The sequence below is a fragment of the Mytilus edulis genome, chromosome 4 (assembly GCF_963676685.1).
Source record: "Mytilus edulis chromosome 4, xbMytEdul2.2, whole genome shotgun sequence".
NCBI classification, from domain to species: Eukaryota; Metazoa; Mollusca; class Bivalvia; order Mytilida; family Mytilidae; genus Mytilus; species Mytilus edulis.
Window position 1 is genome coordinate 89,101,953 of NC_092347.1, and position 18,747 is coordinate 89,120,699.

General features: G+C 32.5%; 1 protein-coding gene across 2 annotated transcripts in view; it reads left to right on the forward strand.

Moving 5' to 3' along the window:
* The window catches only part of LOC139520942 (uncharacterized), a 104,407-nt gene that overhangs the window by 11,985 nt on the left and 73,675 nt on the right, over positions 1-18,747 (forward strand). Inside the window, exon 2 of one of the 2 annotated variants that reach the window (XM_071314045.1) lies at positions 7,595-7,839. In XM_071314045.1, the coding sequence (XP_071170146.1) occupies positions 7,699-7,839 (141 nt within the window). In that variant the 5' untranslated portion in view covers positions 7,595-7,698. Of the gene's footprint in view, positions 1-7,594; positions 7,840-18,747 lie in introns of those variants that run through there. The other variant, XM_071314044.1, reaches the window with a different exon arrangement.

Genomic DNA, 18,747 nt, shown 5'->3' on the forward strand with positions numbered 1-18,747 from the left:
ACGCAAACGCGTTAGTTTAAATCTTCGCTTTAAAGGCATTGAACATACAAAAATATAACTTTTAAAATTATTTGAGTGAGAATGTCTATTTGGTATCGATCCTCTTTTACAAGGCAATCATATTTGAAGAACGACAAAAATGATACAAAGCAAAATCAATCAAACGTTTGGTGAGCCATCGACTTAATAAAGCAGAACTGATAATAAACCCCTTAAATTTGTATTGTACACGATTATATGACAAATCGGCTTTGTTTTCATAAACATGGTATAATACACGTTTAGGGTAATGATACATGTACAAACATGCATCATTTCCGCATTCTAATTCCTATTGACTTGGGTTTTTTTTACTTGATACTTCGAATGTGACCAATTAGTCTTGCCCTCAGTAAACCGTTTATTTTTTAGCATTGTGTTAAACACACATGGTCGTTCTTTTAAAGAATGTTGTAATTAATTTGTTTTGATAACGATCTATAAAAATATTGTGAAACAGATTCTCGAAAATGTCCTCCAAAAACCAGGACATAGAATGCATCAGGTTTGTTGAAAATTAGCATAATAATGATATATATAAATAATAAAGCATAAATCAAAAAAATATAAAAGTGATTTATCTAAATTCGCTTGTGTAAAGCACATTTTAAAGAAATTTAGGCTAATCATTTGTGCAGTTTTGCATACAAGGTCGACAACAGAGTCTCAATACAAATTTATCAAAAAGAGAACATGAATTATTGGAAAAGGATAAAGAATCAGCAGGTCAGAAGGAAAAAATATTTTGGAAGAAAACAATTTGTGTTTAATTTGGTGATTAGGATTGCATGTATATAACAGTTAAATACAAATCCGCTGTTGTGTGATGGCATATCCCTAGATAAAACTTTGCGTCTGTTGCAAAAACAAATACAATCCAGGTATCTGTAATGAGTATATATGAACGTTATTAATAAAATGAAATAAGACGATGATATTTTGAAGGGGACTTGGAGATGCTAACCCTTGCAGGGCTGATAGACTTGTTTATGATAAAACAAAATGTTCCCAGAGCAATACGGTCCCGTATTTAACTGATACTAAGTCATTTGCAGCTTTTTCTGTTAACACAGAGTTAAAGTTTGTTACACACGAGTTAATTTGTCAAATCTTTATAGTACTTCATGAAAGAGGGACGAAAGATACCAAAGGGACAGTCAAACTCATAAATCTAAAACAAACTGACAACGCCATGGCTAAAAATGAAAAAGACAAACAGAAAAACAATAGTACACATGACACAACATAGAAAACTAAAGAATAAACAACACGAACCCCACCAAAAACTAGGGGTGATCTCAGGTGCTCCGGAAGGGTAAGCAGATCCTGCTCCACATGTGGCACCCGTCGTGTTGCCTATGTGATTACAAATCCGGTAAATAGTCTAATTCGGTAGGTCAGACAGAAACTTTCATATGTAGAAGAAATATGTCTGTGGCAAACTCTTGAAAATATATGTATTTCAATGTCTTACTAAAAGATTGATTTAGATGTTTGCAGTTAACATTTACAGACAGTCAGTGATTAAAAACAAACAAATAGGACAAATGACTAAATTTCGGTGGATTGAAATGAAACTTGAAAATAAGCCAGAAATAAAAATCGGATTTTTTTTTAAATGTTTCAATATATTTTACTGATAATTGGTCTCGCAATCGCAGTCGAAAAACACTGTTCATCGGATTTTATTAATATTTCTTAAGCCTGCTAGAGTGTAATTAAAGTAATCACAAAGGATACACAAATAAACGTACGTATGACAAATGCCATGTAAAAAATTGAATGTTATAACTTAAAGTATCTGACCAGTTTTATCAAGGACTGACTATTCAACATTATTTTATTAATTTTTACAAAACTAATAAGAAAACTGTAGAAATACACGTTCTGCGAGCAAATGGTCTCAGGTTTTTAATTAAAAAAATAATGTTATGCTTGCTGAAAACTTTTTTATCTGACGTTTTCGTGAGTCTTGTTCAGTGATCTAAACAAAACAGTGTAAAAGTTGCACCATTAGCTGCAGCTCTTTCTATACAAGGTGAAATGTTAGAATTTGCGCAATTTGTCAAAATAGCTAATTGTAGTTTTTGGTGTATAAGCGCCTTAATCTTTACACTGTTTTTTTTAAATTGATTTTCAAAAATGATGACCTCGAGTATCAATTAAGACATATGATTCACATATGAATTGTCGAAAGAGCATCTACTGCTGACAAAATTGGTACCGTTTATGCTACATTTACAATTGAAAAAACAAGCAATTTCATGCTTGAAAAAATAAAGAAACTCTTTTTTTATTCAAATGACGCCGTAACGATTATGTTGATGGTAAAATTATACATTTTGTAGAGGTATGGAAATTGATCTAATTGGTTTTCATACCACAATTTGTTTTTACACAAATAACGAGTCAATTATACGTATTTCTAAACAAACATTATAATTTGTATGTACTATATTTCGTATCTTAACAATGGTTCGTATAGACTTATGGGTGTTATACAATTCATTTATAATGTATAATGCATATCGACACATCCAGTCTAATAATACATTTGACTAATAACCTTATCAGGTACTTCATTGTGAGAAGTCGTCCTTAAACCAAACATCCGCACCGCGTGTTGTATACATTCAAATCACATCCTGTGTTGCTTGTATTAGGCGATATTCATAAGTAAATTGGTGTCATTTATTGCCATATATGCCGTCTTACTATTGTAATGAGCTATTCAGTGTTGACATACATTAGCATTGATATAGTCACAATTATCAACTGTTGACAAAACTGTAATTTTTTTCTTGAAGAATTAAGTATTTTCTTTTCCAGGAATATAGTAACTTAACTTTATTTTGTGAAACCTGTCAAAAAATTTGGTCCTCAATGGTCTTCAACTGCGTTCTTACTTTGGCCTATTTAAATTTTGTTTATTCTAGCGTCACTGATTAGACTATTGTAGTTGTACTTCTGATGTAAATTTAGAATACTGGTATCTATGATGAATTTATGGTTAAACAATATCCATTTATACCACTTTTTATTGAATGATATGGAATTGTATGTGTCTAATATTTAGAGACTTGTCTATTTAAACAGCTTTTCTCCTCTTCACAGAAATTGTAAAGAGAAACAAATTTAAACACTAATACCAAATTATTCTTATTTAAAGGGGCACTAGCTACGATATATATAAAAAATCTAAAGTATAACTATTTTTGTTCAGTCATTAATGAAAGTGAAATAGTTAAATAATCATTCGCTTTTAGCTGTCAAAATGGTTTAATTTGGTCAAATTAAGCTGAGAAACATTAATAATGAATTATTCACTTGCAAGTGAATAATTCTATCTCATTAAATCCGTATTCATGTGAACTTCAATTTAACCCTTTAGCTAGAGATGGATCATGCATGTATTGTCCGTGTACTGGTTATTTAAAGCCAAATATTTTACATTGAAAGTGAAGCAAAGGTAAATCATTTGATTGACTAATTCGATCCATAAAAAATCATTCTTATTCTGGTAAAAACGACGAGAAGTATATATCTAAGGAACTTCTAAGGAAGAAAGATAAGAAGTTAGCAATATCCTTTAACTCTACTTTCCGCTATATAGATGATGTTCTTTCACTAAACAATTCAAAATATGGTGACTATGTGGAACGCATCTATCCAATCGAACTAGAGATAAAGGATACTACGGATACAGTTAAGTCGGCTTCATATCTTGACTTACATCTAGAAATTGACAATGAGGGTCGGTTGAAAACAAAACTTTACGACAAAAGAGATGATTTCAGCTTTCCAATTGTGAACTATCCATTTCTAAGTAGCAACATTCCAGCAGCACCTGCATACGGGGTATACATCTCCCAATTGATACGATATTCCCGTGCTTGCATTTCCTATCATGATTTTCTTGATAGAGGTTTGCTGCTAACAAGGAAGCTATTAAACCAAGAGTTCCAAATGGTGAAGTTGAAATCATCCCTTCGTAAATTTTACGGACGACATCACGAGTTGGTTGACCGTTATGGAATAACCGTTTCACAAATGATATCGGATATGTTCCTTACGTCGTAACTACAATCCCCTTCCCTTTCATGAATATGACCTACCGAATTAGACTATTTACCGGATTTGTAATCACATAAGCAACACGACGGGTGCCACATGTGGAGCAGGATCTGCTTACCCTTCCGGAGCACCTGAGATCACCCCAAGTTTTTGGTGGGGTTCGTGTTGTTTATTCTTTAGTTTTCTATGTTGTGTCGTGTGTACTATTGTTTTTCTGTTTGTCTTTTTTATTTTTAGCCATGGCGTTGTCAGTTTGTTTTAGATTTACGAGTTTGACTGTCACTTTGGTATCTTTCGTCCCTCTTTTAAATCTATAAAATAAAATTAAACAGACCTATAAAAATCCAATTGCACGAAATGCCTAATCTATTTATAACTGTATTTAATATGTTTACATCGCTTATATGGTAATCGGGGGTTAACTCGATAGTTAATTAGATGGCGTCCAGAATAAAATACACACGAAACGAAGCTTCATATTAACGAGCTGATGTCCTGTTAATTGTTTATTTGAGACTTTTGATATTTTTGATAAATGTTTTACATTGTAATGAAAACTAGAGGCTCTCACCTTGGTGTATGTGCATATTAAACAATGGACATAGATAAATTCATTACAAAATTGTGTTTTGGTGATCATGTGTTTGTAGATCTTACTTTACTGGACATTCTTCTTGCTACAATGATCTCTATCTATAATGAACTTGGCCCAGTAATTACAGTGGAAAATATATACTAAATATTTATGAAAATTGTTAAAAACTGACTATCAAGGGCAATAACTCCTTAAGGGGTAAACTGACAATTTTGGTCATGTTGACTTATCTGTAGATCCTACTTTACTGAACATTGTTGCTGTTTACAGTTTATCTCTATCTATTATAATATTCAAGATAATAACCAAAAACTGCAAAGTTTCCTTAAAATTATTAATTCTGGGGCAGCAACCCAACAACAGGTTGTCTGTTTTGTCTGAAAATTTCAGGGCAGATAGATCTTAACCTGATAAACAATTTTACCCATGTCAGATTTGCTCTCAATGCTTTGGTTGCAGAGATATAAGCCAAAATCTACATTTCGCCCCTATGTACGATTTTTAGCCATGGTGGTCATCTTGGTCGGTTGGCCGGGTCACGCCACACATTTAAAAACAAGATACCCAAATGATGATTGTGGCCAAGTTTGGTTAAATTTGGCCCAGTAGTTTCAGAGAAGAAGATTTTTTAAAAGAATACTAAAATTTTAGAAAAATGGTTAAAAATTGACTATAAAGGGCAATAACTCCTTAATGGGTCAACTGACAATTTTAGTAATTGACTTTTTTGTAGATCTTACTTTGCTGAACATTATTGCTGTTTACAGTTTATCTCTATCTATAATAATATTCAAGATAATGAGCAAAGACTGCAAAGTTTCCTTAAAATCACCAATGATGGGGCAGCAACCCAACAACGGGTTGTCCGATTCATCTGAAAATTTCAGGGCAGATAGATCTTGACCTGATAAACAATTGTACCCCATGTCAGATTTGCTCTAAATGCTTTTTGAGTTATAAGCAAAAAACTGCATTTTACCCCTATGTTCTATTTTTAGCCATGGCGGCCATCTTGGTTGGTTGGTCGGGTCAAGCCTCACATTTTTTAAACTAGATACCCAAATAATGATTGTGGCCAAGTTTGGTTTAATTTGGCCCAGTAGTTTCAGAGGAGAAGATTATTTGGCCCAGTAGTTTCAGAGGAGAAGATTCTTGTAAAAGTTAACAGACGACGCCGGACGACGTTATCGACGTCGACGACGGACGACGGACACAAAATGATGAGAAAAGCTCACTTGGCCCTACGGGCCAGGTGAGCTAAAAAAAAATGAGAATTTGAGTCAAATATGTGATCATGAATTTGACAGCTAGTGCCCCTTTAAGTTACCATTAGAAGAGAGCGATATGTTATTTTTTATTCAATACAATTTCATATTTCTAATTTTCTTGAGAAATTAACAAAACTTTCTTTTATAATGAATTGTCAATCTAACATTGACAGTATATGGGCATTTCAATCATAAATAATTCTTCAAAAACGCTCAAGGTAAAAGTATAAACGAATCCAAAGCTTATTTAAAGATAAAGAGCTTATAGAAGAAAAAGCACAAATTGTATAACCAACACAGAAAGGAATCATAGCTTTCCAGGAGTGGAATATTTTCCTTAATTCCTTAATTTTAAATAATTTTGTAAAAGGAAATTTTGATAACATAAGATCATAATTTTGATTCCAGTATCGAAGTACTAGCGCTACCTGTTCTACTGACGTTTTCAAAGATCAACAAACAGCATGCAATGGTATAACTCAATAATGTACTGCACATGTTCTGTCTTTGTTAGATCACCAGACGTAGTCACCTTAATGAGGTCTACGCAATCAGCTAACGGCATCACATTGTGTTCATGATTGACGTTTATTCTATAAAATTTGTCAAAGTACAAACTAAGTGCTTGTTTTTATTGTATATAATGCAAATCAGCATTTCCAGATTTTCTTTGTTAAAAGTAACTATGAATCTTACAATTAAAACAAACAAGCTGTGCTAAATCTATACCTTTACCATATTTTGTAAGTTTAAAAGGCACATATGCAATGAAATATGTGCGAGTGTTACACAAAGTCGACTACACTTTTGTTTCGTACTTGGTACAATAATTTTAAACCTTTCAGAACACGGGACAACACAAATCAGATATAGTGAAGCTTAATGATCGTTAAAACAAAGTCATGATAGAACTCAAATTCATAATTGTAACTTGTATTTAGTGTTTAGATTTGTATCCATTCAAAAACATGGACAGACAACCAATTATACACCTTATCGCTATTTGTCCGCCATTACTGGATATCACACAGATTCCTGTGAATTTTTGACGTCACAAAACAAAATATCTGACGCCACAATGGAAAAGTGATTGTTGTATGCGTCAAAAGTTCAAGCGGCTGGGTCATCCGGGATTAGCGATAAGGTGTATAATACACACAAAATCAATGAAATGATAACACCCCTTTTAAATGAATGTTTTATTCTATCTTAACCCATCACTTTTTAAAACATTTAAGATTATCTTAGAAAATGACAATTTAAAAAAAAAAATTGTAATGCTATTTATTTCTCATAAATTTCTTTTTGTAAAATCCCTTGTCTCATATGAATTTGAAACTTAAATATTCCTGTTTATAACTATTGAAATACCGAGGAGTTTTACATAATATTTTATGTTGATTAATATCCGTTTTATAGATATAAAACACGGTGCAAACAACGTCAAATCATATTGATGGTTTTAATGACGACTAGCCGAAGTGACATTATTTGTTTTTATTATAAGATGTATGTTTGACGTAAACTGTATAATAAATATATAACGATTAGAGTTTTACCAATGTTAGTTTCTATCAAAATCTTCAATATTAAGTTTTATTTTATTTTATTTTTTCAGAAATCAAATCACTAACAAGCCAAATAATTGTGGATGAAATTAAATGGACATTAGATATAATTCACTAAAGTAGAAACATTGTGCTGAAGTTATTCCGAGTATAGATGGCGTTAGTGCTGTATTGTTTTATTTTCTTATTGAACTGTTCATGGATTTTATATATTGATACTGCAAACGTTGCGGATGACGAATCTTATTTACAAGAGATAAGAAAAGGAAGATGCATGGCAAATTGTTATGACCAGGTAAGAGACATTTATCTTTTAAAAGTGCTTTGTCGATCTATTTACACGCAATACCAAATGTGAGCATAATTGAGAAATGTTGATGTTGTCTGTGAAGTATTGTATTGGTCGTCTTCTTGTCCCTTTTTTTTGGCTTTTTGATATCTCCTAGCTACAATGTATCATCTTACTCGTTTTGACAGGGTTCAAACATAAGAAAAACATTAATATTTGTATCAAAGATTCATATGATGGAACTTTTTGTTTTAGAAAAGATCAATTTGCTAAGTGTTATCGATTCACGTAATGGTATATAAAGTAGTTATACGCAAAACACAGTGACCCATTAGTATATGTATATGTTTTGTTATTTGATTTTGCCATGTGATTATGGACTTTCCTCTAAGTTCAGTAGTTTTGTGATTTTACTTTTTGAATGATCAAACATTTATTCCTTTTACGACTAGCACCACTATAAGTAGCAGTATAATTGGTGTCATACACAGACTATGCAATGCATACATTTGAATATAAAGAAATGTGGGTAATCGTAAGCGGAAAACAAACGAGACACATATATAAAAAAAACATATAAACGGAAACAAATTGACTTTGATTAGACTTTAAAATCGCTCTTGGTATATAAACAAACAGTAATATGCATGTTTCTACAAAAAACAAAAAACTATTGATAAAAAGTAAAAAACAAACTTCTAAAGGTTCTTTATTTAACTTGAAACAGGCAGATGCAAATAAGGTGGAGTGTTTGAAATCAAAATCATACTTTTGTTTGAGGATGTTCGCTACTCTGTTTCAAAATAACAAATTATGAAAAAATAACAAGGATATAATAAGATTTTGAAAGATAACATTTTAAACTATATATACTAGTAATCAAATTTTGGAAAGAAAAGTAGAAGTTAATGGGCAATATTATTTAATGCCACTACTTGGAAAAAACCAGCGGATTTACAATATCAGGAAAAAATCTAAAACTAGAGGAGTGAACATCCTCAACCTCGTTCAGTGGAAAAACAAAACATACAAAACAGTGCATATAAAACCTAATTGATTCTTCTCTTTATCGAGCATGCCTACATTCCGCCACATGTGGACCAAGATCTGCGTACCCGACGGGAGCATCTGAGATAAATCTAGGGTTCTGATGGGACTTATGCTGCTTACATTTTATTTTTCTATGTTGTAGTTTGTGGCATTTTTTAGGGTTTTCTTTACATGGCTTTTCTACTGATGACTTTGAATATCCCTTTTTTATCGTTCGCCGCCTCTCTCGAATAAAGAGGGGTCTATAAAGAATGTGAACAATGAGATAAGGGTACATGTACGGACCTTCATATGTGTCAATTAGCAAACTTGTGAAATATCCTCGTAATATCTTTTTTATAACACTGTACATGATATAAATCTTCTTTTGTTCTTTTGAAATTTAAGAAAAAGTAATTTGGGTATAAAATCATGTATTTAATGACTAAAGGAATATAATCAATTTAAATGATTAAAAAGATTATTATTTGATACGGTAAAACCTGTTATGTTGACTGCAAAAGTTTCAAACGTTTACTGAACAACAATAATAACATGAATAAAGGGTCATGTTATCAATAGTAATGATGACGCGTCAATGTTTATTAACCAATAGCTCTTCCTTCTATAAGCAAATGTCTACAGATCAAAATGAAACTGAAACTTCAAAGTTACTAAATGTTAAGTAAAATATATTAACTGTTCTTCATGAAAGGTCTGAACATGTATAAGAAAATAAAAGGTTAAATCTCCAGCATAAATCTTAGTTAAGCATCGATTATATTAAGAAAAACATAGAAAAAAAATACTAAAGTATAATGAGTTTGAATTAGGTAAATTACTATGTCAAGTCCTCATGAATTTTTTTTTTGTTAAGAAATAACAACAAAAGAAATATAATCAGACAACCTTACATATCATAACATCAAGTTGAAAAAAACAGAAGCTGATATGAACATCAGTTGTAATCCAACATTAAAAGCATTTCTAGTTCAGTTTTATATCATACGGTGCGGGTACACAGTTATCCTTTAATTTTCATTGTTCCAAGTGTGGACAGTGTATATCTTGCAGTTTTTTCCATACGCTTTCCAAATTATTTCTTTATATTCTATGCATAAAACGATAAGTTAATATAAGACTCTAGGGAAAATGATGTAAAGCATGATTTTTAAGGTTAAGTAGCGATTTTGGTATCAAAAATTAGTATGTCATACGCATAATACATGTTATAAAACCAATTAATATAAGCACAAATCATAATTCACGTTAGAGCAGATACCCAATTCTATAATCTTGCTAAATATTTTTTTCCAAAGTATACGCAGACTACACTGAAAAAAACATTTTCGATAAAGCTGTAGATTTTTTTGATTTGTGTTTTGGTGCGTAAGAAATTCAATACGAAATAAATGAATTATGACGAAATCTGCACTACATGTTCAAGTAATTTTTCAGAAGGATACAGATCTTCAATATTTCACACAAGTCCGGACCACTGTCACTATAATTAGTCATTTCGACTCATAAGCATCCTATTAGTCATACCATTGTTTTGTAAATTAAGAAAATGTGGTATGATAGAAGACGTGACACCTTTCTTCCGAATATTTGCCCGATTTAGTAGTAGTAGTAGTACTGTAACAAACATTATGAATATTTATTATTTGTATTTGTCTATGAACTTGCTTTCAGTAACTAGGAGTACTCGTATACTGATGTTTTGTTGCTATTGGTTTTAAACATATAATTTTTCTTCGTGCTGCGTATTAAATAAAATTGAGAAAGGAAATGGTGAATATGTCAAAGCGAAAACCACCCGACCATAGAGCAAACAACAGCCTAAGGCAACCAATGGGTCTTCAATGTAGCGAGGATTCCCGCACCCGTAGGTGTCCTTCAGCTGGCCCCTAAAATATGCATAATAGTACAGTGATAATGGACGTCATACTAAACTCCGAATTATACACAAGAAACTAAAATTTAAAATCATACAAGACTAACAAAGGCCAGAGGCTCCTGACTTGGGACAGGCGCAAAATTGCGGCGGGGTTAAACATGTTTATGAGATCTCAACCCTCCCCCTATACCTCTAGCCAATGTAGAAAAGTAAAAGAATAACAATACGCACATTAAAATTCAGTTCAAGAGAAGTCCGAGTCTGATGTCAAAAGATGTAACAAAAGAAAATAAATAAAATGACAATAATACATAAATAACAACAGACTACTAGCAGTTAACTGACAAGCCAGCTCCAGACCTCAATTAAACTGATTGAAAGATTATGTCTTCATCATATGAATATCAGGTACAATCCCTCCCGTTAGGGGTTTTGTATCATACTATCATAAAATATATGAGAAGAACATAACCCGTGTCATGCCAACAACTGTTTTTTTAGAAATAAATGTGTTTAGTTCCGATGCAAAGACCCTATCAGTGAATCAAGGTTAAAGCCAAAATATGCAATCTTTAATGACCTGACAACAGTATCGTAACTATATCCCCTTTTAATAAGTCTATTTAAAGGTTTTGTTAGTTTCTGAGGAGAATACTGACATTTTTGTGCTTTATAAAGAATATTTCCATAAAATTTTGGATGTGAAATACCTGAACGTATAAGATGTCTGCATGTTGAGTTATATTTACGAATTATTTCCTTATACCGGTGATAAAATTTAGTAAATGTTTTGACCAGTTTGTGATATCGAAAACCCTGGTGTAATAATTTTTCAGTAATACATAAATTTCTCTCGCTAAAATCTAATACATTGTTACATACACGAGCGAATCGTACAAGTTGAGATATATAAACACCATAAGATGGTGACAAGGGAACGTCACCATCTAAAAATGGATAATTAACAATAGGAAATGAAAAATCATCTCTTTTATCATAAATTTTTGTATTAAGCTTCCCGTTTATGATATAGATATCAAGATCGAGGAAAGGGCAGTGGTCATTGTTATCATTAGCTTTATTTAAAGTAAGTTCTACAGGATAAATTTCTTTAGTATACATACTGAAGTCGTCATTATTTAGAGCCAATATATCATCCAAATATCTAAAAGTATTGTTAAATTTTTGTATCAAATGTTGTTTTGATGGGTCTTTGCTAATTTTAGTCATAAATTGTAACTCATAACAATACAAAAACAGGTCCGCAATAAGTGGTGCACAGTTAGTCCCCATTGGAATTCCAATAACTTGACGATATACGGAATCTCCAAAGCGAACAAAAATGTTATCAAGTAAAAATTCAAGTGCATAAATAGTATCAAAGCATGTCCAATTGACATAGTTCTTTTGTTTATTGCTACTAAAAAATGATCTAAAAGAGTTTGAACATATGTACTCGCATTCCGACTTTTTAAATGCCCAGTTAATTAGGGATGTGAATTTTTTCTTAATAAGAATATGAGGCAAAGTGGTATATAGGGTAGAAAAATCAAAACTTTGAACAGATTCAAAATCACCAATATATGCATGCAATTTATCAAGTACTTCCAACGAGTTTTTGACACTCCAAAAGTAATTAATTCCACTATTTTCAAAGGCCTTATTTGAACAATTTATTATCAGGTTTTTTATTGTACCAAGTGTACTAGTAAGTAAAACAGACAATTTAGTAGTTGAACAATGGCTGGAAGATGAAATAAATCTATATTTGCAAGGTTTTTTGTGCAGCTTCGGAAGCCAGTACATAGTTGGGACTTTCATTGTGTTTGGTTCTGCTTGTAAAGAAGTAGCTAAAAGTTTATGTTTGTTACAGATGTCGTTTTCTGAAAATGAAGTCAGTTGGAATGTTGGTGAATTCGTGATTTCCTTTTGCAGAACCTCTATATAAAATTTACGTCAAACAATAATGATATTATTAGCAGCTTTATCAGCCGGGACAAAAACAAATTCCTTGGCTAGTTCTGTTAGTTTATTTTTGATACGCGAAATAGGGTTTTTATAGTTTTTGTTGAGGGTAAAATGTTCTTTAAAATGTTGTATTCGAATATCAACTATCTTCATTACTGAATTAAAAAAAGAGTTCAAAGATTTTTTGTCAGCTTTTTCCCGTTTTACCCATTTCAAACAGTAGGCGCGGAGTGAGTCGTTGATGATATTACGACACTCATTCCAGTTAATAGTTGACGGGGTACGATATTTAGGTCCTTTACTGAGGAATGATTTTAACTCTCGGTCGCGAACGATGTTAAGGTCTCCTGTTATAACATGGGAAATTGGTCCATAGGTGTATTCTGAATTACTGCAATTGCACGACATAGGTGTATTTTCAGTGATATTTACATCTTTACACAATTGGCTATAATTAAACACATATTTTCGGGTAGATTTCTTGTAAATATAACAAATGAGAGGGAGTTCAGTATTATCAAAATATCCAGGAATTTGGTCTTTAACAGAATGGTCGTTAAAAATACCGGCAATATTTACAAAATCAAAACCTTTATTGACATACTTTATTTTAATAAAATGTTTTTTATGATCTTCAGGGCGATCAATTTTTGGAAACAGTTTAGAATAACAATATGCCATTATAATTTGGACAATTTCATACTTAGGACTGTAATATGAAATTGTGTTGCAATCCTCTAAAATTTTATTTAATTTATTTATAGGTAAAGAACAAAGCTTGGTTAACAGATAATGTCTGCCGTTGTTTTTTGAAACGGAAATTAGGTCCGAAATATTTGTATGGTTGGTCCGAAATTTTCTTTGATTGCGATTTTTTCTGCGTCCATGAGAACGATTTTTACGAACAGTTTTAGAAACTATATCCAAAATGTTAACAGAATCGGTTCTTGATATATTGCCAATTCCCATGATATTATCATTAAGACCGAGAGGGTAGACTGTCTGTAATTTTTTAATCCAATTTAATTCATTTATTTTTCGTGATCGTACAAACTTGGAATGAGATTCACCAGGCTGCTTATTTACTACTTCTAAAGGTTGAACTGTTAAATATTTAATAGGATGACTGTGCTTCTTAAGATGTTGATAAATGATACTTTTGAATTTATTGGGTCTTTTAAAACGATACAGGTGTTCTTGCGTGCGTTTAGATAAATATCGCCCAGTTTCACCTACGTACTGAATACCGCATCCCGGTTTGTTTCATGTGAGTAAATAAATAATACTGTTTGTTTTTCAAGTAATATCAGTTTCAAAATTTAGAGTAAATGTGCGACCATTAAATGTGGACCTTACTGTATTGTTGGTGGAAAGACGGGGACACGTAAGTCATTTTTTGGCATGACACTTATCGATAGAAGGGTAACCACGATTTTTATTGTTAAAAACGTTAGCTATGGTAGTATTTTTAGATAAGCGATTCTGAAGATTGAGACGTGTAGATACCCTTTGAACGAGTTTAGTATTTAATATTTTTCCATTTCTAAGCTTCATATTTGTTTTTTGGTATGTAGATTTATTACAAAGGAGCAAAGACTGGCGTCCAGAATATGAACCATCACACAGTAGATTAAATTGTGTAAAAATGATAAAACTGTTCGGCTCAAGACGTCAAATGCTTATTGTCATAAGTTACCCGACAAATTTAACAAAAGATAGGGTATATCAAGGTAGCGACTGACGTCTGACTAAATAGATGAATGGGGCTGAATATTAAAATACTACTTTTAGATAGATATTCCTAAAGTAATGAACATAGAGAAGTTCTCGCTCGGACACACACTCCATAATCTAGTATAATATAAGAGCATAAACCTTAAGCACGGGGAGGCACTCTACTGTCTCCACACGGCACTAAAGACAAACTCTGTAAAAAATAAAATTGAGAAAGGAAATGGTGAATATGTCAAAGCGACAACCACCCGACCATAGAGCAAACAACAGCCGAAGGCAACCAATGGGTCTTCAATGTAGCGAGGATTCCCGCACCCGTAGGTGTCCTTCAGCTGGCCCCTAAAATATGCATAATAGTACAGTGATAATGGACGTCATACTAAACTCCGAATTATACACAAGAAACTAAAATTTAAAATCATACAAGACTAACAAAGGCCAGAGGCTCCTGACTTGGGACAGGCGCAAAATTGCGGCTATTGAGTAAAGCTGTTTGCATCATATTAGTGCAATTACTTTTATAATGTTGTACTGTGACACCATTTGTTCAATTTAGAAGAGGATCAAGCGCTCACAAACATGTTAAACCCTGCTAATTTATTTATGTGCATGTCCCGAGTCAGGAACATGTTATTCAGTGGTCGTCGGTAGCTCAATCGAAGTGTTAAATATACATTTGTAAGACCGTTAGTTTCTGCGTTTGAATAATTCCATCGTGTTTTCTCGGGGTCAACCATAAGTGATTTAATTGAATAAATGTTCTCATTGTTACATTGAAATATAACTGAAATAGTTTCATCTTATTTTTAACAGGTCGAGAACTCAGAACGTCAGAATATATTTGCATTGTAATTTCCAAAACACAAGGCCAATATGGCCTTGAAAAACTGACCAATCGAATCAATGAACTACAATGCATTGTGGGCTACTACGAGTAAACTACTACTTAAAACACGTGGAATTAGTGGGGAAACAGTCAATTAATATATTGTCTGGGACTCTCATTACCAAAGTTTTTATTCTGCAAATATATTTAATGTAAAATATATAACGTAATCTTCAATTTGCATGCTCAGATTAAAAAAATATTGTTTATTGGCTTCACGATTCGAATTTCTTTTTCTCCTTGCAAAAGTAGTTGAACCGGTTTTGTGCATTGTTATGAATTGAACCTGCATTAATTTCACGACACGACACAGTGAAATATCCAATGAAGTGACCACTGTCCAGTAAGAAAATCATTTGAGCCCTTTTAAACCTGTATAATGTCATTGCAAAATCATTTCTGCCTAGAAAAACACGATACTTTCATCGAAATATTTCTTTCTGTACTGAATGTGTATTTTTTTTTATCAGGACCTGAACTAAAAGTAAGAACATCGTAATATTCAGTATGCTAAAAAGAAGTGTTATGAAAGCGGCAGGGGCGGGTCCAGCCATTTTAAAAAGGGGGGTCCTAACCCTGGACAAAAGGGGAGGGGGTTCCAACTACATGTCCCCATCCAAATGCACTGATCGTCCAAAAAAAGGGGGTCCATCCCCCGGACCCCCCCCCCCCCCCCGATCCGCCACTGAGGGGGTACGGTATATAGCTCAATACATTTTTTTTATAGTTTCATCCATCGATAATATCCATTTGTTGCTTATTTTATCACAAAATATACCTTAGAGGTTTTTTATCGTTCGGCTGCTGTCCTGTTGACATATGTAAAATATCTCCAATATTAAAAGTCTCTGGATCATAGTGGGTGCCATATTACCTATTTTTTTCTTCTAAAACGTGCTTTGTATATAGAAATAAGAAGTTGAGGTATAAGTGCCAAATGAGACATCTTTCCAACAAAGACATAATTTAGTAAAGTAAGCAGTCATAGGTCCAATGCTGAAAAGTAAGCTATTAATGACCCAAAAATTACTTGTGTAAAACAATCCAAAAAAAAAAAAAAAAAAAAAAAAAAAACCGGCCCAATTGCATATATAAAAGGACAAGAAATCTATCCCATAAAAAATGTATTGTATAGGAGCCTGTATTTCAGTGGTTGTCGTTTGTTTATGTGTTACATATTTGTTTTTCGTTCATTTTTTTTAATATAATTAAGGCCGTTAGTTTTCTCGTTTGAATTGTTTTACATTGTCATATCGGGGACTTTTATAGCTGACTATGCGGTATGGGCTTTGCTTCTTGTTGAAGGCCGTACGGTGATCTATCAATGTTAATTTCTGTGTCATTTTGGTCTCTTGTGGACAGCTGTCTCATTGGCAATCATACCACATCTTCTTTTTATTATAGATCCAACGCTGCAATTTTCACAAAACATATCAAATTTTCCACCTTGTCGCTCATGCATATGGATAAAATCATTACAGCATATTTCCTAATGCATATGGAGCAAAACTTTGGTTAGCTTGCTTGCTTTGTTTGTATATTGTACAAAATATAAAATATACAAGTTAAACTATGCCTATATATATATATATTGTTTAAAGATGTCAATCTTATTTTCAAAGCTTGTATAAACAACTATACAAACAAAGCAAGCAAGCCAACCAAAGATTTACTTTGCAGGTTTAAGAAATCAGCTGTAATGATTTTATTCAGTTTGGCAAATGTACGAGCCCGTTAAAAAAACGAACAAACTGAAACTACAGTTGCTGACTTCACTACCTTAAAAAAAAGGGAACAGTTTGGAAGTCCCATATACTGAAATGTGACCAACAAAAATACTTATAGATTTTGTTAACACTGCCATGTATGTAAATATTTCTTCGCCTTTTTTACGAACACAATTTTCAAGGATCCCACATTTGCCTTTAATTATCTATACGAACATTGCTGTACTCCTGAATATCAGCACCGGCTGTTATCGACGGCTTACTTTACACCAGTAAGTTTGTCTCATGGGTAATTGTGTTTTTTCGCTGTTGTGTCGTTGCTTCTGGTGGACAAATACATGAAATCTCTGCCATCATCAAACATGTTAATGACTATATATCGGGTAATTCAAACCCTTTTTTCTTCGCATAGAAACAACTCTTCGTTAATCTGAGCATGGAAGTAATACTTTATATCACGAACTATAAATGAGGATACACAAAATGAAAAACTAAGCGAAATTGTGAATTCCGCATTGCACTAAAAAATGTATTGTAGTTCAGTAAATAACACGTGTTCTTAGTTGATTGTAAACACGTAGTAGTCCATCATGCATTGTGACTCATTTAGTTGACTGGACAAAAACCTAGGTAAAAATAAATTGCGTCACATGTAAATAAACAATTACATGTGCGAGAACATAAGTATGCTAATTTATGCATTTCCATATAAGGTAGTGGTCCCGACCTGTTTAAATGTATAATTGTTGGTTTAATATGTTTGCAGTGTTTGTGCTTGCTACTATGAACTACTTGTACCTTATTAATTTTACTTTCCGCTGCATTGATTATTAATGTATATGCCCATAAACTACGGGTTTATTAGTTGTATTTCTGTGCTATCACCAAAATAGTTTAAGAATTAGTTGACGAGTGTGGTTATTTATAACATTTGCGTACGTTATATATTTAGTATAAACCTTTATATTGATGTGAAGTACTTCTTGACTGAAACTCGTGTGGATGATTAGGCTTGTCTGATAGAATCTTTAATAATTTTGAACATTGTTACTAAATTTGTCAGAGTGTAAGCAATTATTTTCTCATGCTCCGTTAGCCTCCGTATATGGTATTTGAAATAGCTGAGTGCAGAATTAGGAGGCACAATTCTATAGAATCAGTAATTGTTAAACGAATCAGTTTTAGAAAGTCTGTATAATTTTAAAAAGTTGCACACAAATAATAAATTGTAGCTCAGATACAGCAAAGCTTTGTATAGCGTTGTCAGTTTATTTTTGGTCTACGAGTTCAAATGTCCCTATGTTATCTTTTGTTTGTCTTTTCAAATTGAACTCTGCACTTAACATAGACAGCTGGATTAAATATATAGACACTTACTCATTTTCCCACTTGCAAGAACAGTATCCTATAACCATTGAAATTCAATGTCTGCATAAATCATTTTATTCTAAAATAGAAATACAGTATGTTATAGTGTAATTGACAAACTTAAACATTGAAAGCATAAATAATTTATACCTTAATAACTACAATCATGATGCGACGTGTAGGCGATACGAACCATCACAGGTAGCACAAAAACATTTTATTGATATTTCTAAAATATATTGCACAATGTCACCAAAATATCATTCAACAACATGTTTTTAACGTGATATGTCTGGCTTTAC